This window comes from Dromaius novaehollandiae, unplaced genomic scaffold (assembly GCF_036370855.1).
Source record: "Dromaius novaehollandiae isolate bDroNov1 unplaced genomic scaffold, bDroNov1.hap1 HAP1_SCAFFOLD_148, whole genome shotgun sequence".
Lineage (NCBI taxonomy): Eukaryota > Metazoa > Chordata > Aves > Casuariiformes > Dromaiidae > Dromaius > Dromaius novaehollandiae.
The window spans coordinates 684-23,824 of record NW_026991297.1 but is presented as its reverse complement, the minus strand read 5'-3'; the positions used below and the strand labels follow the sequence as shown (position 1 = coordinate 23,824).

The following is a 23,141-nucleotide window of genomic DNA, read 5'->3' as shown; positions in this document are numbered from 1 at the left end:
TCGGGGCAGTTTGGGGGGGGCGGGAAGGGGAATTTGGGGCAGTTTCGGCGTCTTTTGGGGCCTCCCAGAGGCGGGAACGGCGCCACGCGCGGCCCCTCCCCCCGCTCCCCTCCCCTCAGCGCATGCGCCGCAACGGTCGCCGCCGCCGCTTCCCGCCTTCCGCGCTGCCCGCTCCCTATTGGCTGCCGCGGCGACCAATGGGCGAGGGCAAGCCGCCCCGCCACTCCCGGCAGGCGGTGACGTGTACCGCACCACCGCGGCGGCGCACCAATCACGCGCGGCCTCGCCCCACGTGGCCCCGCCCCACGTGGGAGCGGCGCCCCCTCACTCCCCCCGCACCCCCTAAACCCGGCTCCAAGATGGCGGCATCATGTTTATTCTCCGATACAAAAACGGGGGGGCCCCCTCCGGCCCCCCCCCAAAACCGAGGGCTCCCCCCAAAATATCGGGGTGCCTCCCCATTGCACTGACCCCCCTTAAAGTGACAGTCGGCCCCAGCGCGGGGCCCCCCCAAATCTGCCTGCACCCCCCCTCTTAGTCCTTCCCCCCCCCAAATTTGGGGGCCCCCCCCAAAATCTTTTGAGTTTAAAAACACATAAAAAAGGGATTAAAAAATTGGGGGGGGTCCGGGGGGGGCCCCCCAAATTCGGCAGCCTGGCTACGGGGCCCCCCCAAATCTCATAGGCACCCCCCGATTCGCACCCCCCCCCTCGGCTGGCTCTGCCCCCCCCGAAACGAGATTTTGGGGGTCCCCTGTAATTTGGGGGGGACCCCCAAGAGCTGGGTCACTGGAAAGCTGGGGGCACCCCCCACATTTTGGGGGGCCCCCAAAAGCAAGGGGGGACTTGGGGGGAGCCTGCTGGGGTCCCCCCCAAAGCCTGAGGGGACCCCAAAAGTCTCAGGGGTCCCCCAAAAGCCTCGGGGGGGTCCCCAAAAGCCAGTCAGGACCTTGACTCCAAGGTCCCCCAAAAGCCACGAGGGTCCCCCAAAAGCCAGGTGAGACCTTGCAGGGGTCCCCAAAAGCCAGGGGGGTCCCCCAAAAGCCAGCTGAGACCTTGATGGGGTGCCCAAAAGCCAGGAGGGTCCCCAAAAGCCAGGGGGGTCCCCCAAAAGCTAGCTGAGACCTTGCAGGGGTCCCCAAAAGCCAGGAGGGTCCCCAAAAGCCAGGGGGGTCCCCCAAAAGCTAGGTGAGACCTTGATGGGGTCCCCCAAAAGCCAGGAGGGTCCCCAAAAGCCAGGGGGGTCCCCCAAAAGCCAGGTGAGACCTTGATGGGGTCCCCAAAAGCCGGGGGGTCCCCAAAAGCCACGAGGGTCCCCCAAAAGCTAGGTGAGACCTTGATGGGGTCCCCCAAAAGCCAGGAGGGTCCCCAAAAGCCAGGGGGGTCCCCCAAAAGCTAGGTGAGACCTTGCAGGGGTCCCCCAAAAGCCAGGAGGGTCCCCAAAAGCCAGAGGGTCCCCCAAAAGCCAGGGGGGTCCCCCAAAAGCCAGCTGAGACCCTGCAGGGGTCCCCCAGGGTCCTCGGGGCCCCCCCAGACGTCCGGGCGGCCCCTCGCGGCCCCCCCCGGCGGGCCGGGCGCTAGGAGGGGGGCTGGGGGCAGCGGGGGGGCCCCTTGGGGCGGGGGCCCCGCTTCGGGGGGGCCCCCCCCGGCACCCCCTCGCTGAGCTTCTGCCGCCGGCGCTTGGCCAGGGGCGCGTTGTCGACGCTCTTGAGGAAGACGCCGGCCCGCGAGCCCTGGCTGAAGGCCTGGGGGGGGCCGGGGGGGGGAATTGGGGGTGCGGGGGGGAAATGGGGTGCAGGGGGGGAAATGGGGGGCCAAAGGGGGGAATTGGGGGTGCAAAGGGGGAGATTGGGGGTGCAAAGGGGGGAAATGGGCGGAAAGAGGGTGCAAAAGGGGGAATTTGGGGAGCGCTCCCAGTGCTCCCAGTGCCCCCAGCACCCAATGCAGCCCCACCCAGTGCTCCCAGTGCCCAATGCACCCCCCCAGTGCTCCCAGCACCCCCTTGGTGCTCCCAGTGCTCCCAGCACCCCTCCAGCACTCCCAGTGCCCCCAGCTCCCAATGCAGCCCCACCCAGTGCTCCCAGTGCTCCCAGCACCCAATGCAGCCCCACCCAGTGCTCCCAGTGCCCAATGCAGCCCCCCAGTGCTCCCAGCACCCCCTTGGTGCTCCCAGTGCTCCCAGCACCCCTCCAGCACTCCCAGTGCCCCCAGCACCCAATGCAGCCCCACCCAGTGCTCCCAGTGCCCAATGCACCCCCCCAGTGCTCCCAGCCCCCCCCCAGTGCTCCCAGCACCCCCTTGGTGCTCCCAGTGCTCCCAGCACCCCTCCAGCACTCCCAGTGCTCCCAGGCCCCCCCAGCGCTCCCAGTGCTCCCAGCACCCCACCCAGCAGTCCCAGTGCTCCCAGCTCCCCCCTCCTCCGGCACTCCCAGTGCTCCGAGCAGCCCCCCCCACCACTCCCAGTGCTCCCAGCACCCCCCCTCCCGTGCTCCCAATGCTCCCAGTTCTCCCGGCCCCCCCCCGGCACTCCCAGTACTTCCAGCCCCCTCCCAGTGCTCCCAGCACTCCCAGCCCCCCCCCCGGTGCTCCCAGCACCCCACCCCCAGTGCTCCCAGTGCTCCCAGTGCTCCCAGCGCCCCCCCGGGCGGCACCTGGAGGGTGGCGTGGACGCCGGTGCGCAGGGCGGGCCCGGCGGCACCCAGCACCCCGGGGGTGCGCAGGGGGGCCGAGGGGCGGGGGCCCCCCCCCCGCAGCCAGGGGCTGGCGCGCAGCGAGCCCAGCTTCAGCCGCTTCGAGGGCTCCACCGTCAGCAGCCCTGCGCCGGGCGGCACCCGTCAGCACCCATGGGTGCCCCGGGCACCCACGGGACCCATTGGACCCATCGGGACCCATAGGGACCCGTTGGGACCTGATGGACCCCCACGACGCACCCAGCACCCCCCGGCTCCACCGTCAGCAGCCCTGGGCGGGGCGGCACCCGTCAGCACCCATGGGTGCCCCGGGCACCCACGGCGCCCATCGGGACCCATTGGACCCATTGGGACCCATAGGGACCCGTTGGACCCCCACGACACACCCAGCACCCCCCAGCTCCACCGTCAGCAGCCCTGCGTGACGTGGCACCCGTCAGCACCCATGGGTGCCCAGGGCACCCACGGCGCCCATCGGGACCCATTGGACCCATCGGGACCCATAGGGACCCATAGGGACCCGTCGGACCCCCACGACGCACCCAGCACCCCCCAGCTCCACCGTCAGCAGCCCTGCGTGACGTGGCACCCGTCAGCACCCATGGGTGCCCAGGGCACCCACGGCGCCCATCGGGACCCATTGGACCCATCGGGACCCATAGGGACCCGTCGGACCCCCACGACGCACCCAGCACCCCCCGGCTCCACCGTCAGCAGCCCTGCGTGACGTGGCACCCGTCAGCACCCATGGGTGCCTGGGGCACCCACGGCGCCCATTGGGACCCATCAGGACCCACAGTGCCTGTCAGCACCCATCAGGATCCACTGGGACCCATCAGGACCCATCAAGATCCGTTGGGACCCATCAGCACCCATCAGCACCCACTGGCAACCACAGCACCCATCAGGATCCATCAGGATCCATCAGGACCCCCTGGCACCCATGGGCGCCCATCAGAATCTGTCGGGACCCACCAGGATCTGTCAGGACCCATCAGGCCCTACTAGCACCCATGGGCACCCATCAGGATCCATCAGGCACCCATCAGCACCCATCAGGATCAGTCGCGATCCATCAGGACCTACTAGCACCCATGGGCACCCATCAAGATCCATGGGCACCCACCAGGATCCACCAGGACCCATCAGGACCCACCAGCACCCATGGGCACCCCTCAGGATCCATCAGGATCCATTGGGACCCACAGGCACCCACCAGGACCTACTAGCACCCACGGGCACCCACCAGGATCCGTCAGGATCCATCGGGACCCACCAGGACCCCCTGGCACCCATGGGCACCCACCAGGACCCACCAGGACCTACCAGCACCAGCATCCCCCAGCACCATCCCAGTGCCTCCCAGCACCCTGACGCCCCTCCCAGCACCTCCCAGCGCCTCCCAGCACCCTGACGCCCCTCCCAGCACCTCCCAGCGCCTCCCAGCACCTCCCAGTGCCTCCCAGCACCCTGACGCCCCTCCCAGTACCTCCCAGTGCCTCCCAGCACCATCCCAGTACCTCCCAGCACCCTGACGCCCCTCCCAGCACCTCCCAGCGCCTCCCAGCACCCTGATGCCCCTCCCAGTACCTCCCAGCGCCTCCCAGCACCTCCCAGTGCCTCCCAGCACCCTGACGCCCCTCCCAGCACCTCCCAGTGCCTCCCAGCACCCTGACGCCCCTCCCAGTACCTCCCAGCGCCTCCCAGTGCCTCCCAGCACCCTGACGCCCCTCCCAGCGCCCCCCAGTGCCCCCCAGCACCCCCCAGCGCCCCCCAGCACCTCCCAGCGCCTCCCAGTGCCGCCCAGTGCCCCCCAGCACCCTGACGCCCCTCCCAGTGCCTCTCCCAGCGCCCCCCAGCACCCCCCAGTGCCTCCCAGTGCCCCCCAGTGCCTCCCAGCGCCTCCCAGTGCCCCCCAGCACCCCCCAGCGCCCCCCAGCACCCGGCGCACCTCGCACGAGCTCCTTGGCCTCGGCGGAGACGCCGCTCCAGGCGTCGCCCTCCAGGGAGAAGCGGCCCTCGCGGATGCGGGTGACGATGGCGGCGGCGGGGGCCAGGGTGCTGCCCCCCCCCGCGCCCTCGCCCTCGCCCTGGAAGGGCACCCGCCCCGACAGCATCGTGTACTGGGGGGGGGGGCACGGGGGGGTCAGCACCCTGGGGTGCCCCTGCACCCATGGGGTCCCCCTGCACCCTGTAAACTGCACCCGGCACCCCAAAACATGCACCCAGCACCCCAAAACCTGCACCCTGCACCCCAAAACCTGCACCCAGCACCCCAACACCTGCACCCAGCACCCCCATTCCCCCCCCTGCACCCCACCGGGAGCACCCAAGGGTGGGGGCACCCACCAGGACGACGCCGAGGCTCCAGAGGTCGCAGGCCTCGTCGCAGCCGGCGGCACCCAGCACCCCAAAACCTGCACCCAGCACCCCAACACCTGCACCCAGCACCCCATTCCCCCCCCCCGCAGCACCCAAGGGTGGGGGCACCCACCAGGACGACGCCGAGGCTCCAGAGGTCGCAGGCCTCGTCGCAGCCGGCGGCACCCAGCACCCCGATTCCCGCACCCAGCACCCCAACACCTGCACCCAGCACCCCGATTGCCCCCCCAGCACCCCACCGGGAGCACCCAAGGGTGGGGGCACCCACCAGGACGACGCCGAGGCTCCAGAGGTCGCAGGCCTCGTCGCAGCCGGCGGCACCCAGCACCCCAAAACCTGCACCCAGCACCCCAAAACCTGCACCCAGCACCCCAAAACCTGCACCCAGCACCCCCATTCCCCCCACCGGGAGCACCCAAGGGTGGGGGCACCCACCAGGACGACGCCGAGGCTCCAGAGGTCGCAGGCCTCGTCGCAGCCGGCGGCACCCAGCACCCCGATTCCCGCACCCAGCACCCCAACACCTGCACCCAGCACCCCCATTCCCCCCCCCCGCAGCACCCAAGGGTGGGGGCACCCACCAGGACGACGCCGAGGCTCCAGAGGTCGCAGGCCTCGTCGTAGCCGGCGGCACCCAGCACCCCAAAACCTGCACCCAGCACCCCAACACCTGCACCCAGCACCCCCATTCCCCCCCCGCAGCACCCAAGGGTGGGGCACCCACCAGGACGACGCCGAGGCTCCAGAGGTCGCAGGCCTCGTCGCAGCCGGCGGCACCCAGCACCCCAACACCTGCACCCAGCACCCCAACACCTGCACCCAGCACCCCCATTCCCCCCCTGCACCCCACCGGGAGCACCCAAGGGTGGGGGCACCCACCAGGACGACGCCGAGGCTCCAGAGGTCGCAGGCCTCGTCGTAGCCGGCGGCACCCAGCACCCCAAAACCTGCACCCAGCACCCCAACACCTGCACCCAGCACCCCCAATCCCCCCCCCGCAGCACCCAAGGGTGGGGGCACCCACCAGGACGACGCCGAGGCTCCAGAGGTCGCAGGCCTCGTCGTAGCCGGCGGCACCCAGCACCCCAAAACCTGCACCCAGCACCCCAACACCTGCACCCAGCACCCCCAATCCCCCCCCCCGCAGCACCCAAGGGTGGGGGCACCCACCAGGACGACGCCGAGGCTCCAGAGGTCGCAGGCCTCGTCGTAGCCGGCGGCACCCAGCACCCCGATTCCCACACCCAGCACCCCGATTCCTGCACCCAGCACCCCCATTCCCCCCCCCCGCAGCACCCAAGGGTGGGGGCACCCACCAGGACGACGCCGAGGCTCCAGAGGTCGCAGGCCTCGTCGTAGCCGGCGGCACCCAGCACCCCAAAACCTGCACCCAGCACCCCAACACCTGCACCCAGCACCCCAATTCCCCCCCCTGCACCCCACCGGGAGCACCCAAGGGTGGGGGCACCCACCAGGACGACGCCGAGGCTCCAGAGGTCGCAGGCCTCGTCGTAGCCGGCGGCACCCAGCACCCCAAAACCTGCACCCAGCACCCCAACACCTGCACCCAGCACCCCCATTCCCCCCCCCCGCAGCACCCAAGGGTGGGGGCACCCACCAGGACGACGCCGAGGCTCCAGAGGTCGCAGGCCTCGTCGTAGCCGGCGGCACCCAGCACCCCAAAACCTGCACCCAGCACCCCAACACCTGCACCCAGCACCCCCATTCCCCCCCCCGCAGCACCCAAGGGTGGGGGCACCCACCAGGACGACGCCGAGGCTCCAGAGGTCGCAGGCCTCGTCGTAGCCGGCGGCACCCAGCACCCCAAAACCAGCACCCAGCACCCCAACACCTGCACCCAGCACCCCCATTCCCCCCACCGGGAGCACCCAAGGGTGGGGGCACCCACCAGGACGACGCCGAGGCTCCAGAGGTCGCAGGCCTCGTCGTAGCCGGCGGCACCCAGCACCCCGATTCCCGCACCCAGCACCCCAACACCTGCACCCAGCACCCCCATTCCCCCCCCAGCACCCCACCGGGAGCACCCAAGGGTGGGGGCACCCACCAGGACGACGCCGAGGCTCCAGAGGTCGCAGGCCTCGTCGTAGCCGGCGGCACCCAGCACCCCGATTCCCGCACCCAGCACCCCAACACCTGCACCCAGCACCCCCATTCCCCCCCTGCACCCCACCGGGAGCACCCAAGGGTGGGGGCACCCACCAGGACGACGCCGAGGCTCCAGAGGTCGCAGGCCTCGTCGTAGCCGGCGGCACCCAGCAGCTCCGGGGCGGCGTAGGGCAGGGAGCAGCAGGGCGTCCGCATGGGCTGCGAGGGCGGCGGGCGCAGCCGGGCGAAGCCGAAGTCGATCACCTTGACGGGCGACGCCTCCGACTCGTCGGCGAAGAGGATGTTCTGCGGGTGGGGGGCACCCGGCACCCGTAACCCCCCCCCGGACGCCGGCACCCCGAACCCCTGCACCCCGCCGGCGCCGGCACCCCCAAACGCTGTGAGCGCCCTGAACGCGGCACCCCCAAGGCCGGGGACCCCCCCCGGCACCCCAAAGGGCTGGGTGCCCCCCCCCACTGGGTGCCCCCCACCCTTGGGTGCTTCCCCCACCCCTCAGTGCCCCCCTACCCTGGCCCCCACCCTGCACCCCTGGATCCTCCCCACACCCCTGGGTCCCCCCCACCCCATACCCTTGTATCCCCACCCACATGGGTGCCCCCCCAGCACCCTGGGGTGCCCCCCACCCCTGGGTGCCCCCCACCCTTGGGTGCCTCCTCCACCCCTTGGTGCCCCCCCAACCCTGGCCCCCCCGCACCCCTGTATTCCCCCACCAAACCCCAGGATCCCCCCACCCTCCCACCCCCAGATCCCTCTCCCCACAGATCCCCTCCCCAGCACCCCGGGGTGCCCCCCACCCTCGGGTGCACCACACCACCCCGGGGTGCCCCCCAACCCTGGCCCCCCCGCACTCCTGGATCCCCCCCCCACAACCCCCTGGATCCCCCCACCCTGCACCCCCAGATCCCTCTCCCCACAGATCCCCCCCAGCACCCCTGGGTGCCCCCCACCCCGGGGTGCCCCCCACCCTTGGGTGCATCCCCCACCCCTCGGTGCCCCCCACACCCCAGGATCCCCCCACCCTCCCACCCCCAGATCCCTCTCCCCACAGATCCCCCCCAGCACCCCGGGGTGCCCCCCACCCTTGGGTGCCCCCCACCCTTGGGTGCATCCCCCACCCCTCGGTGCCCCCCACACCCCAGGATCCCCCCACCCTCCCACCCCCAGATCCCTCTCCCCACAGATTCCCCCCACCCAGCACCCCAGGGTGCCCCCCACCCCAGGGTGCCCCCCACCCCTGGGTGCCCCCCACACCCCAGGATCCCCCCACCCTCCCACCCCCAGATCCCTCTCCCCACAGAACCCCCCCAGCACCCCGGAGTGTCCCCCACCCTTGGGTGCATCCCCCCACCCTTGGGTGCCCCCCACCCTTGGGTGCATCCCCCACCAAACCCCAGGATCCCCCCACCCTCCCACCCCCAGATCCCTCTCCCCACAGAACCCCCCCAGCACCCCGGAGTGTCCCCCACCCTTGGGTGCATCCCCCCACCCTTGGGTGCCCCCCACCCTTGGGTGCATCCCCCACCAAACCCCAGGATCCCCCCACCCTCCCACCCCCAGATCCCTCTCCCCAGAGATCCCCCACCCAGCACCCCGGGGTGCCCCCCACCCCTGGGTGCCCCCCACCCTCGGGCGCGCCCCCACCTCGGGCTTGAGGTCGCGGTGCACCACGCCGGCCTCGTGCATGAAGGCGACGGCGGAGACGAGGCTGCCCATGATGTGCGCGGCCTCGGCCTCCCCAAAGTGCCGCTTGCGCCGGATGCGCTCCAGCAGCTCGCCGCCCCGCAGCAGCTCCAGCACCAGGTACGTGTGGTACTGCGGTACCAGCACCCATGGGTGCCCCCGCACCCCCCGGAGCCCGCCGGCACCCCTCGGACGTCCCCGGTGCCCCTCGGACCTCCCCTGCGTCTCCTGCATCCCTGGGACCTCCCGCGCCCCGGGCATCCCCTGCATCTAAGCAGCCGCCCCGCAGCAGCTCCAGCACCAGGGACGTGTGGTACTGCGGTACCAGCACCCATGGGTGCCCCCACACCCCACGGAGCCCGCCGGCACCCATGGGACCTCCCCGGTGCCCCTCGGACCTCCCCTGCGTCTCCTGCATCCCTGGGACCTCCCGCGTCCCGGGGATCCCCTGCATCTAAGCAGCCGCCCCGCAGCAGCTCCAGCACCAGGGACGGGTGGTACTGCGGTACCAGCACCCATGGGTGCCCCCACACCCCACGGAGCCCGCCGGCACCCATGGGACCTCCCCGGTGCCCCTCGGACCTCCCCTGCGTCTCCTGCATCCCTGGGACCTCCCGCGTCCCGGGGATCCCCTGCATCTAAGCAGCCGCCCCGCAGCAGCTCCAGCACCAGGTACGTGTGGTACTGCGGTACCAGCACCCATGGGTGCCCCCGCACCCCACGGAGCCCGCCGGCACCCATGGGACCTCCCCGGTGCCCCTCGGACCTCCCCTGCGTCTCCTGCATCCCTGGGACCTCCCGCATCCCAGGGATCCCCTGCATCTAGGGCAGCCGCCCCGCAGCAGCTCCAGCACCAGGGACGGGTGGTACTGCGGTACCAGCACCCATGGGTGCCCCCGCACCCCCCGGAGCCCACCGGCACCCATGGGACCTCCCCGGTGCCCCTCGGACCTCCCCTGCGTCTCCTGCATCCCTGGGACCTCCCACGCCCCGGGCATCCCCTGCATCTAAGCAGCCGCCCCGCAGCAGCTCCAGCACCAGGTACGTGTGGTACTGCGGTACCAGCACCCATGGGTGCCCCCGCACCCCACGGAGCCCGCCGGCACCCCTCGGACGTCCCCGGTGCCCCTCGGACCTCCCCTGCGTCTCCTGCATCCCTGGGACCTCCCGCGCCCCGGGCATCCCCTGCATCTAGGCAGCCGCCCCGCAGCAGCTCCAGCACCAGGTACGTGTGGTACTGCGGTACCAGCACCCATGGGTGCACCCACACCCCCCGGAGCCCGCCGGCACCCATGGGACCTCCCCGGCGCCCCTCGGACCTCCCCTGCGTCTCCTGCATCCCTGGGACCTCCCGCGCCCCGGGCATCCCCTGCATCTAAGCAGCCGCCCCGCAGCAGCTCCAGCACCAGGGACGGGTGGTACTGCGGTACCAGCACCCATGGGTGCCCCCGCACCCCACGGAGCCCGCCGGCACCCCATGGACCTCCCCGGTGCCCCTCGGACCTCCCTGGCACCCCAAGGGCCTCCCATGCCCCGGGGATCCCCTGCATCTAAGCAGCCGCCCCGCAGCAGCTCCAGCACCAGGGACGGGTGGTACTGCCCACCCAGGAGCACCCATGGGTGCCACCAGCACCCACGGGAGCCCACCGGCACCTTCAGGTTCCCCCGGCATCTCCTGCACCCATGGGACTTCTTGCAACCTGGGCAGCCGCCCCAGCCCCAGGGATATGTGGGGCACCCTGACAGCAGCGCCCATGGGACCCCCCCAGCACCCATGGGACCCCACCAGCACCCATGGTACCCCCCCAGCACCCTTAGGACCCCCCCATCATCCATAGGACCCTCGTGGCACCCTTGGTTCCCCCCGTCATCTCCTGCGCCCTCGGGACCTCCCGCCCCCCGGGGATCCCCCGCCCCCCAGGACAGCTGGGGGTGCCCCCGGCACGGGGGGGGGCAGCACCCATGGGTGCCCCCGGCGGGTACCTGGTCGTGGTGCACCTCGTGCAGCTTGACGATGTTGGGGTGGGACTCGCAGAGCTGCAGGGCCATCACCTCCCGCTGGGTGCTCGCCTCCAGCCTGGGGACAGCGGCGGTGTCACCGGGGCGGTGGTGTCACCGGGACGGTGGTGTCACCGGGACGGTGGTGTCACCGGGGGGGGGGACGTGGGGACACCCGGGGTGGGGGTGGCCCTGGCCCAGGAGGGCCCAGGGGGTGGGGTGTGGCCACCAGGGCGGGATGTCCCCGTGTCCCCATGTCCCCAGGGCAGGATGTCCCCGTGTCCCCGGGACAGGACGTCCCCATGTCCCCGTGTCCCTGGGGCAGGACACTGCCATGTCCCCAGGACGGGATGTCCCTGTGTCCCCATGTCCCCAAGGCAGGACATTGCCATGTCCCCAGGACAGGATGTCCCTGTGTCCCCGTGTCCCCAGGGCAGGACATTACTGTGTCCCCAAAACAGGATGTCCCCGTGTCCCCAGGACAGGATGTCCCCACATCCCCATGTCCCCAGGACAGGACGTCACCATGTCCCCAGGATGGGATGGCCCTGTGTCCCTGTGTCCCCAGGACAGGACATCCCCATGTCCCCATGTCCCTGTGTCCCCAGGACAGGACGTTCTCATGTCGCTGGGACAGGACATCCCCATGTCCCCAGGATGGGATGGCCCCGTGTCCCCGTGTCCCCAGGACAGGACATTGCTGTGTCCCCAGGATGGGCTGTTCCTGTGTCCCTGTGTCCCCACATCCCTGTGTCCCCAGGGCGTCCCCAGGATGTCCCAGCGTCCCCGCAGCCCCAGAATGTCCCCACATCCCCCAGGATGTCCCCAGGGTGTCCCTGCATCCCCAGGACACCCCCATCTCCCTAGGACGTCCCCAGGGTGTCCCCGTGTCCCCAGGATGTCCTCGTGTCCCCAGGATGTCCCCAGGGCATCCCTAGGCTGTCCCCGTGTCCCCAGGGCATCCCCACATCCCCAAGGCGTCCCCAGGCTGTCCCCATGGTGTCCCCATGTCCCCAAGGCATCCCCAGGGTGTCCCCAAGGTGTCCCCAGGGTGTCCCCAGCGTGTCCCCAGGGCATCCCCGTGTCCCCAAGGCGTTCCCGTGGTGTGCCCAAGGTGTCCCCGTGTCCCCAAGGCATCCCCAGGGTGTCCCCAAGGCATCCCTGTGTCCCCAGGGTGTCCCCAGGGCATCCCCAAGATACCCCAGGGTGTCCCCAAGGTGTCCCCATGGCATCCCCAGAGTGTCCCCACATCCCCAAGGTGTCCCCAGGGTGTCCCCAGGGAGTCCCCGTGTCCCCAAGGCATCCCCAGGGTGTCCCCAAGGCATCGCCGTGCCCCCAAGGCATCCCCAAGATGTCCCCAGGGTGTCCCCAGGGTGTCCCCAGGGTGTCCCCGTGGTGTCCCCGCGGTGTCCCCGCTGCCACCTCTTGCTGAGGATCTTGACGGCGAAGTCGCGGCCGCTCTGGCGCTGGCGGCAGCGGCGGCACACGGAGAAGCTGCCCTCGCCCAGCACCGCCTCGCTGAGGTCCAGCTCGTACAGCTGGAAAAAGGGGGAGTCCTGCGGGGGGGGGACACCCCCGTCAGCACCCCGCGACCCCCCCGGCACCCCCGGCACCCCCCCGGCACCCTGGGACCCCCCCGGGAACCAGGGACCCCCCAGGAACCGGGGACCCCCCAGCACCGCCTCGCTGAGGTCCAGCTCGTACAGCTGGAAAAAGGGGGAGTCCTGCGGGGGGGGGACACCCCCGTCAGCACCCCGCGACCCCCCCGGCACCCCCGGCACCCCCCCGGCACCCTGGGACCCCCCCGGGAACCAGGGACCCCCCAGGAACCGGGGACCCCCCAGCACCGCCTCGCTGAGGTCCAGCTCGTACAGCTGGAAAAAGGGGGAGTCCTGCGGGGGGGGGACACCCCCGTCAGCACCCCGCGACCCCCCCGGCACCCCCGGCACCCCCCCGGCACCCTGGGACCCCCCCGGGAACCAGGGACCCCCCAGGAACCGGGGACCCCCCAGCACCGCCTCGCTGAGGTCCAGCTCGTACAGCTGGAAAAAGGGGGAGTCCTGCGGGGGGGGGACACCCCCGTCAGCACCCCGCGACCCCCCCGGCACCCCCGGCACCCCCCCGGCACCCTGGGACCCCCCCGGGAACCAGGGACCCCCCAGGAACCGGGGACCCCCCAGCACCGCCTCGCTGAGGTCCAGCTCGTACAGCTGGAAAAAGGGGGAGTCCTGCGGGGGGGGGACACCCCCGTCAGCACCCCGCGACCCCCCCGGCACCCCCGGCACCCCCCCGGCACCCTGGGACCCCCCCGGGAACCAGGGACCCCCCAGGAACCGGGGACCCCCCAGCACCGCCTCGCTGAGGTCCAGCTCGTACAGCTGGAAAAAGGGGGAGTCCTGCGGGGGGGGGACACCCCCGTCAGCACCCCGCGACCCCCCCGGCACCCCCGGCACCCCCCTGGCACCCTGGGACCCCCCCGGGAACCAGGGACCCCCCGGGAACCGGGGACCCCCCAGCACCGCCTCGCTGAGGTCCAGCTCGTACAGCTGGAAAAAGGGGGAGTCCTGCGGGGGGGGGACACCCCCGTCAGCACCCCGCGACCCCCCCGGCACCCCCAGCACCCCCCCGGCACCCTGGGACCCCCCTGGCACCCTGGGACCCCCCCAAGACCCCAATAGCCCCCATGGTCCCCCCGCTATCCGCTCTGTGCCCCCCCCGCGTTCCCCCTGTGCTTCCCAGGACCCCCCAGGGGACCCCAGACCCCCCCGTGCCCCCCCCGGGCCTCCATGGCCCCCCCAGACCCCCCCAGACCCCAAAATCCCCCCAGGGCCCCCTAATATTTGCTCTGTGCCCCCCCCATGTTGCCCCTGTGCTTCCTGGGACCCCCGGACCCCCCCGGGACCCCCCCAGGGACCCCCCCGGACCCCCCCAGGCCCCTCCCGGACCCCCCCCCACCTGCAGCATGGCGCTGTGGGCCACGGCGGAGGAGTCGGGCCGCTCCCCACTGGGGCCCTGGCCCCCCCCGCACCCCCCGGGACCCCCCCGGGACCCCCCCAGGCCCCCTCCCCGGACCCCCCCGGACCCCCCCAGACCCCCCCGGCCCCCCCCACCTGCAGCATGGCGCTGTGGGCCACGGCGGAGGAGTCGGGCCGCTCCCCGCTGGGGCCCTGGCCCCCCCCGGGACCCCCGGGACCCCCCCGGGACCCCCCCAGGCCCCCCACCCGGACCCCCCCCGGACCCCCCCAGACCCCCCCCGGGCCCCCCACCTGCAGCATGGCGCTGTGGGCCACGGCAGAGGAGTCGGGCCGCTCCCCGCTGGGGCCCTGGCCCCCCCCGGGACCCCCGGGACCCCCCGGGACCCCCCCAGGCCCCCTCCCCGGACCCCCCCGGGACCCCCCCGGACCCCCCCGGACCCCCCCCCACCTGCAGCATGGCGCTGTGGGCCACGGCGGAGGAGTCGGGCCGCTCCCCGCTGGGGCCCTGGCCCCCCCCGGGACCCCCGGGACCCCCCGGGACCCCCCCAGGCCCCCTCCCCGGACCCCCCCGGACCCCCCCAGACCCCCCCGGCCCCCCCCCACCTGCAGCATGGCGCTGTGGGCCACGGCGGAGGAGTCGGGCCGCTCCCCGCTGGGGCCCTGGCCCCCCCCGGGACCCCCGGACCCCCCCGAGACCCCCCCAGGCCCCCTCCCCGGACCCCCCCGGACCCCCCCAGACCCCCCCCGGCCCCCCCCCACCTGCAGCATGGCGCTGTGGGCCATGGCGGAGGAGTCGGGCTGCTCCCCGCTGGGGCCCTGGCCCCTCCTGCACCCCCCGGACCCCCCCGGGACCCCCCCAGGCCCCCTCCCCGGACCCCCCCAGACCCCCCCAGACCCCCCCCCGGCCCCCCCCCACCTGCAGCATGGCGCTGTGGGCCACGGCGGAGGAGTCGGGCCGCTCCCCGCTGGGGCCCTGGCCCCCCCGGGACCCCCGGACCCCCCCGGGACCCCCCCAGGCCCCCTCCCCGGACCCCCCCGGGACCCCCCCAGACCCTCCCCGGCCCCCCCCCACCTGCAGCATGGCGCTGTGGGCCACGGCGGAGGAGTCGGGCCGCTCCCCGCTGGGGCCCTGGCCCCCCCCGGGACCCCCCCGGACCCCCCCCGGGACCCCCCCAGGCCCCCTCCCCGGACCCCCCCGGACCCCCCCAGACCCCCCCCGGCCCCCCCCACCTGCAGCATGGCGCTGTGGGCCACGGCGGAGGAGTCGGGCCGCTCCCCACTGGGGCCCTGGCCCCCCCCGGGACCCCCGGACCCCCCCGGGACCCCCCAGGCCCCCTCCCCGGACCCCCCCGGACCCCCCCAGACCCCCCCCGGCCCCCCCCACCTGCAGCATGGCGCTGTGGGCCACGGCGGAGGAGTCGGGCCGCTCCCCGCTGGGGCCCTGGCCCCCCCCGGGACCCCCGGACCCCCCCGGGACCCCCCCAGGCCCCCTCCCCGGACCCCCCCGGACCCCCCCAGACCCCCCCCGGGCCCCCCCCCACCTGCAGCATGGCGCTGTGGGCCACGGCGGAGGAGTCGGGCCGCTCCCCGCTGGGGCCCTGGCCCCCCCCAGGACCCCCGGGACCCCCCCAGGCCCCCCGCCCGGACCCCCCCGGACCCCCCCAGACCCCCCCCGGGCCCCCCCCACCTGCAGCATGGCGCTGTGGGCCACGGCGGAGGAGTCGGGCCGCTCCCCGCTGGGGCCCTGGCCCCCCCCAGGACCCCCGGGACCCCCCCAGGCCCCCCGCCCGGACCCCCCCGGACCCCCCCAGACCCCCCCCGGGCCCCCCCCCACCTGCAGCATGGCGCTGTGGGCCACGGCGGAGGAGTCGGGCCGCTCCCCGCTGGGGCCCTGGCCCCCCCCGGGACCCACCGGGACCCCCCCGGGACCCCCCCAGGCCCCCTCCCCGGACCCCCCCGGACCCCCCCGGACCCCCCCGGACCCCCCCCACCTGCAGCATGGCGCTGTGGGCCACGGCGGAGGAGTCGGGCCGCTCCCCGCTGGGGCCCTGGCCCAAGGCGCCGGCCGTCACCGCGTTGTGGGTGAAGAGGATGGACGGGGCGATGAAGGAGTAGCCCTGGGGGGGGGGGGGGGCGCGGTGAGGGGGGGGCATCTGCCTGTGCCCCCCCCCCACCACCACCCATGGGCACCCCGAGGCTGTGGGGAGGCGACTGGGGAGGCTGGGGGGGGCCTGGGGGGGGCCCAGGGGGGGAGGAGAGGGGTTTGGGGGGGTCCCTGGGGTGCTGGGGGGGCCCAGGGGAGGTCGGGCTGGGTTTGGGGGGGTCCCCAGGGTGCTGGGGGGGGCCAGGGGAGGTGGGGGTGGGTTTGGGGGGGTCTCCGGGGTGCTGGGGGGGCCTGGGGGAGGCAGAGGGGTTTGGGGGGGTCCCTGGGGTGCTGGGGGGACCAGGGGAGGTCGGGCTGGGTTTGGGGGGGTCCCTGGGGTGCTGGGGGGGCCTGGGGGAGGCAGAGAGGGGTTTGGGTGGTCCCTGGGGTGCTGGGGGGGCCTGGGGGAGGCAGAGAGGGGTTTGGGGGGGTCCCTGGGGTGCTGGGGGGGGCCAGGGGAGGTTGGGCTGGGTTTGGGGGGTCCCTGGGGTGCTGGGGGGGGCCTGGGGGAGGCAGAGAGGAGTTTGGGGGGGTCTCTGGGGTGCTGTGGGGGGCCAGAGGAGGTGAGGGTGGGTTTGGGGGGGTCCCCGGGGTGCTGGGGGGGGCAGGGGAGGCAGAGAGGGGTTTGGGGGGGTCCCGGGGTGCTGGGGGGTGCCAGGGCCGGGTTAGGGGTGCCGGGGGGGTCCCAGGGGGTCCCTGGGGTGTCAGGGGGTGCCAGGGCTGGGTTGCGGGTGCTGGGTGGGTGCCGGGGGGTGCCGGGGGGGGTCACCGCCGGGGGGGGGGGCTCACCTGGAAGATGCGGTCGGTGCTGGGGGGGGTGGCGGGGGGGTCCCAGGGGAGGCGGGGCCAGGTCAGCGGGTCCCAGGGGGGTCCCAGGGGGTCCCTGGGGTGTCGGGGGGTGCCAGGGCCGGGTCGGGGGTGCCGGGGGGGGTCACCGCGGGGGGGGGCTCACCTGGAAGATGCAGTCGGTGCTGGGGGGGGTGGCGGGGGGGTCCCAGGGGAGGCAGGGCCGGGTCAGGGGGTCCCAGGGGGGTCCCAGGGGGTCCCTGGGGTGTCGGGGGGTGCCAGGGCCGGGTCGGGGGTGCCGGGGGGGGTCACCGCGGGGGGGGCTCACCTGGAAGATGCGGTCGGTGCTGGGGGGGTGGCGGGGGGGGGTCCCAGGGGAGGCGGGGCTGGGTCAGCGGGTCCCAGGGGGGTCCCAGGGGGTCCCTGGGGTGTCGGGGGGTGCCAGGGCCGGGTCGGGGGTGCCGGGGGGGGGTCACCGCGGGGGGGGGCTCACCTGGAAGATGCGGTCGGTGCTGGGGGGGGTGGCGGGGGGGTCCCAGGGGAGGCAGGGCCGGGTCAGCAGGTCCCAGGGGGGTCCCAGGGGGTCCCTGGGGTGTCGGGGGGTGCCAGGGCCGGGCCGGGGGTGCCGGGGGGGGGTCACCGCGGGGGGGGGCTCACCTGGAAGATGCGGTCGGTGCTGGGGGGGGTGGCGGCGGGCGAGTAGGCGGCCTCGAGGCGCGTGAACTCCTCGGAGAAGTTGCCGACGTCGAGGTCGCCGCGCAGCACCGGCTCGAAGGGCGCCTTGACGCGACGGGCTGCCAGTGCCTCCCAGTCCAGGCCCTGCGTGGGGGGGGGCCCGTCACCGCCACCCCCGCGCCTGGCCCGGGGGGGCCCCGGGGGAGGTACTGGGGGGGCCCCAGGTGGATAGTGGGGGCTCCCAGGGGGATTATGGGGGTCCCTGGGGGGATTTTGGGGGCCCTGGGGGGATACTGGGGGCCCTGAGGGGATACTGGGAGGCCCTGGGGGGATATTGGGGGCCCCAGGGTGATACTGGGGGGCCCTGGCGGGATTTTGGGGGGCTCCTGGAGGGATACTGGGGGGCCCTGGGGGGATACTGGGGGGCCCTGGGGGGATAGTGGGGGATACTGGGGGGCCCTGGGCTGGGGGGGGGGACCTAGGAAGCTATTGGGGGGCCCTGGGTGGATACTGGGGGGCCCTGGGGGGATTTTGGAGGGCTCCTGGAGGGATACTGGGGGGCCCTGGGGGGATACTGGGGGGCCCTGGGGGGATAGTGGGGGCTCCTGGGGGGCCCTGGGCTGTGTGGGGGGGACCTAGGAAGCTATTGGGGGGCCCTGGGGGATACTGGGGGCCCTGAGGGGATACTGGGGGGCCCTGGGTGGATATTGGGGGCCCCAGGGTGATACTGGGGGGCCCTGGCGGGATTTTGGGGGGCTCCTGGAGGGATACTGGGGGGCCCTGGAGGGATACTGGGGGGCCCTGGGGGGATAGTGGGGGCTCCTGGGGGGATACTGGGGGCCCTGAGGGGATACTGGGAGGCCCTGGGGGGATATTGGGGGCCCCAGGGTGATACTGGGGGGCCCTGGCGGGATTTTGGGGGGCTCCTGGAGGGATACTGGGGGGCCCTGGGGGGATACTGGGGGGCCCTGGGGGGATAGTGGGGGCTCCTGGGGGGCCCTGGGCTGTGGTGGGGGGGCCTAGGAAGCTATTGGGGGGCCCTGGGTGGATACTGGGGGGCCCTGGGGGGATTTTGGGGGGCTCCTGGAGGGATACTGGGGGGCCCTGGGGGGATAGTGGGGGCTCCTGGGGGGCCCTGGGCTGTGGGAGGGGACCTAGGAAGCTATTGGGGGGCCCTGGGGGATACTGGGGGCCCTGAGGGGATACTGGGAGGCCCTGGGGGGATATTGGGGGCCCTGGGGGGATACTGGGGGGCCCTGGTGGGATTTTGGGGGGCTCCTGGAGGGATACTGGGGGGCCCTGGGGGGATATTGGGGGGCCCTGGGGGGATAGTGGGGGCTCCTGGGGGGCCCTGGGCTGTGGGGGGGGGCCTAGGAAGCTATTGGGGGGCCCTGGGTGATACTGGGGGGCCCTGGGGGGATAATGGGGGGCCCTGGGGGGATAGTGGGGGCTCCTGGGGGGCCCTGGGCTGTGGGGGGGGGCCTAGGAAGCTATTGGGGGGCCCTGGGTGGATACTGGGGGGCCCTGGGCTCTGGGGGGGGCTCTAGGCAGATACTGGGGGCCCCCAGTGGGATATGGGGGGACCCTGGGCAGATACTGGGAGGCCCTGGGGGGCTCTGGGGGAGGGCCCTAGGCAGCTATTGGGGGTCCCCGGGTGGATACTGGGGGGCACTGGGTGGATACTGGGGGGTACCAGGGGCTACTGGGGGGCCCTGGGTGAATAGTGGGGGCTCCCAGGGGGGATATTGGGGGTCCCAGGGGGATATTGGGGGTCCCCGGGGAGATATTGGGGGTCCCCAGGGCCTCACAGGATACTGGGGCTCCCTGACAGATCTGGGGACGCCCACCTTGAAGAAGGGGTGCTCCTTGACGTCACCAACCTGAGCACCCCAGTGCTGCAGTGAGCACCCATGGGGCTTTGGGTGCCCTAGGGACGTTCTGGGGGTCCCCATAGGCCTGTGGGTGCCCCGGGGAGGTTTGGGGGTCACCACGGCAATTTTGGGGCGCCCACCTTGAAGAAGGGGTGCTCCTTGACGTCACCAACCTGAGCATCTCAGGTGCTGCAGTGAGCACCCATGGGGCTTTGGGTGCCCTAGATGGGTTTTGGGGGTCCCCACGGGCCTGTGGGTGCCCCGGGGAGGTTTGGGGGGTCACCGGGGGGATTTTGGGGCGCCCACCTTGAAGAAGGGGTGCTCCTTGACGTCACCAGCCCCAGCACCCCAGTGCTGCAGTGAGCACCCATGGGGCTTTGGGTGCCCTAGGGACGTTTTGGGGGTCCCCACGGGCCTGTGGGTGCCCCGGGGAGGTTTGGGGGTCATCGGGGGGGTTTTGGGGTGCCCACCTTGAAGAAGGGGTGCTCCTTGACATCACCAACCTGAGCACCCCAGTGCTGCAGTGAGCACCCATGGGGCTTTGGGTGCCCTAGATGGGTTTTGGGGGTCCCCATAGGCCTGTGGGTGCCCCGGGGAGGTTTGGGGGTCACTGGGGGGATTTTGGGGCGCCCACCTTGAAGAAGGGGTGCTCCTTGACGTCACCAACCTGAGCATCCCAGGCGCTGCAGTGAGCACCCATGGGGCTTTGGGTGCCCTAGGGACGTTCTGGGGGTCCCCACGGGCCTGTGGGTGCCCCAGGGAGGTTTGGGGGTCACCACAGCAATTTTGGGGTGCCCACCTTGAAGAAGGGGTGCTCCTTGACGTCACCAACCTGAGCACCCCAGTGCTGCAGTGAGCACCCATGGGGCTTTGGGTGCCCTAGGGACGTTCTGGGGGTTCCCACGGGCCTGTGGGTGCCCCGGGGAGGTTTGGGGGTCACCACGGCAATTTTGGGGCGCCCACCTTGAAGAAGGGGTGCTCCTTGACGTCACCAACCTGAGCACCCCAGGTGCTGCAGTGAGCACCCATGGGGCTTTGGGTGCCCTAGATGGGTTTTGGGGGTCCCCACGGGCCTGTGGGTGCCCCGGGGAGGTTTGGGGGTCACCGGGGCGATTTTGGGGCGCCCACCTTGAAGAAGGGGTGCTCCTTGACGTCACCAACCTGAGCACCCCAGGTGCTGCAGTGAGCACCCATGGGGCTTCAGGTGCCCTAGATGGGTTTTGGGGGTCCCCACGGGCCTGTGGGTGCCCCGGGGAGGTTTGGGGGTCACCACGGCGATTTTGGGGCGCCCACCTTGAAGAAGGGGTGCTCCTTGACGTCACCAGCCCCAGCACCCCAGGTGCTGCAGTGAGCACCCATGGGGCTTTGGGTGCCCTAGATGGGTTTTGGGGGTCCCCATGGGCCTGTGGGTGCCCCGGGGAGGTTTGGGGGTCACCGGGGGATTTTGGGACGCCCACCTTGAAGAAGGGGTGCTCCTTGACGTCACCAACCCCAGCACCCCAGTGCTGCAGTGAGCACCCATGGGGCTTTGGGTGCCCTAGGGACGTTCTGGGGGTCCCCACGGGCCTGTGGGTGCCCCGGGAAGGTTTGGGGGTCACCGGGGGGATTTTGGGGCGCCCACCTTGAAGAAGGGGTGCTCCTTGACGTCACCAACCTGAGCACCCCGGGTGCTGTACTGAGCACCCATGGGGCTTTGGATGCCCTAGATGGGTTTTGGGGGTCCCCACGGGCCTGTGGGTGCCCCGGGGAGGTTTGGGGGTCACCGGGGGGGTTTTGGGGTGCCCACCTTGAAGAAGGGGTGCTCCTTGACGTCACCAGCCCCAGCACCCCAGTGCTGCAGTGAGCACCCATGGGGCTTTGGGTGCCCTAGATGGGTTTTGGGGGTCCCCACGGGCCTGTGGGTGCCCCGGGGAGGTTTGGGGGTCACCGGGGCAATTTTGGGGCGCCCACCTTGAAGAAGGGGTGCTCCTTGATGTCACCAACCTGAGCACCCCAGTGCTGCAGTGAGCACCCATGGGGCTTTGGGTGCCCCAGGGACGTTCTGGGGGTCCCCACGGGCCTGTGGGTGCCCCGGGGAGGTTTGGGGGTCACCAGGGGGATTTTGGGGCGCCCACCTTGAAGAAGGGGTGCTCCTTGACGTCACCAACCTGAGCACCCCAGCTGCTGCAGTGAGCACCCATGGGGCTTTGGGTGCCCTAGATGGGTTTTGGGGGTCCCCACAGGCCTGTGGGTGCCCCGGGGAGGTTTGGGGGTCACCATGGCAATTTTGGGGTGCCCACCTTGAAGAAGGGGTGCTCCTTGACGTCACCAGCCCCAGCACCCCGGCTGCTGCAGTGAGCACCCATGGGGCTTCGGGTGCCCTAGACACGTTTTGGGGGTCCCCATAGGCCTGTGGGTGCCCCGGGGAGGTTTGGGGGTCACCGGGGGGATTTTGGGGCGCCCACCTTGAAGAAGGGGTGCTCCTTGACATCACCAACCCCAGCACCCCAGTGCTGCAGTGAGCACCCATGGGGCTTTGGGTGCCCCAGGGACGTTCTGGGGGTCCCCACGGGCCTGTGGGTGCCCCGGGGAGGTTTGGGGGTCACGGGGGGGTTTTGGGGCGCCCACCTTGAAGAAGGGGTGCTCCTTGACGTCACCAGCCCCAGCACCCCAGTGCTGCAGTGAGCAACCATGGGGCTTTGGGTGCCCTAGGGACGTTCTGGGGGTCCCCACGGGCCTGTGGGTGCCCCGGGGAGGTTTGGGGGTCACTGGGGGGATTTTGGGGCGCCCACCTTGAAGAAGGGGTGCTCCTCGACGTCACCAACCTGAGCACCCCAGTGCTGCAGTGAGCACCCATGGGGCTTCGGGTGCCCTAGATGGGTTTTGGGGGTCCCCACGGGCCTGTGGGTGCCCCGGGGAGGTTTGGGGGTCACCGGGGGGGTTTTGGGGTGCCCACCTTGAAGAAGGGGTGCTCCTTGACGTCACCAGCCCCAGCACCCCAGTGCTGCAGTGAGCACCCATGGGGCTTTGGGTGCCCTAGACACGTTCTGGGGGTCCCCACGGGCCTGTGGGTGCCCCGGGGAGGTTTGGGGGTCACGGGGGGGTTTTGGGGCGCCCTCCTTGAAGAAGGGGTGCTCCTTGACATCACCAACCTGAGTATCTCAGGTGCTGTACTGAGCACCCATGGGGCTTTGGGTGCCCTAGATGGGTTTTGGGGGTCCCCACGGGCCTGTGGGTGCCCCGGGGAGGTTTGGGGGTCACCGGGGGGATTTTGGGGCGCCCACCTTGAAGAAGGGGTGCTCCTTGATGTCGCGGGCGCCGTTGGGCCCCGAGCCGAGGCGCTTCTTGGGGTCCTTGCAGAGCAGCTTCTGGAGCAGGTCGCGGGCCACGGGGCCGATGACGGGCGGGAAGGGCGGGTGGCACTTGAGGATGCGCCTGGGGACGGCGGGTCCTCAGCGCCCCAAAGCACCCCGAGAGGCCCCCGCGCCCCGAGGGGCACCCCGAGACCCGGGAGGGGACCCCAAGGGGACGCCAAGGGACCCCAGCACCCTCGGGGACACCCCAGCACCCACGAGACGGCCCGAGGGGCACCCCAAAACACCCCAGCACCCTCGGGGACACCCCAGCACCCGCGAGACGGCCCGAGGGGCACCCCAAAACACCCCAGCACCCTTGGGGACACCCCAGCACCCGCAAGACAACCCGAGGGGCACCCCAAAGCACCCCAGCACCCTTGGGAACACCCCAGCACCCACAAAATGACCCGAGGGGCACCCCAAAGCACCCCAGCACCCTTGGGGACACCCCAGCACCCACAAAATGACCCGAAGAGCACC

General features: G+C 72.5%; 1 protein-coding gene across 1 annotated transcript; it reads right to left on the bottom strand.

The window, feature by feature from the left end:
- Positions 1–360: 360 nt before the first annotated feature.
- LOC135325633 (ribosomal protein S6 kinase alpha-4-like) lies at positions 361–22,756 on the bottom strand (the record flags this gene model as incomplete). Its single annotated transcript, XM_064503702.1, has 10 exons — positions 361–1,744; positions 2,651–2,814; positions 4,641–4,812; positions 7,292–7,483; positions 8,840–9,010; positions 10,862–10,955; positions 12,299–12,432; positions 15,843–15,968; positions 17,438–17,599; positions 22,590–22,756. Coding segments are annotated over 10 exons (1,550 nt in total), but the record flags the coding sequence as incomplete, so codon positions are not given.
- Positions 22,757–23,141: the final 385 nt, after the last annotated feature.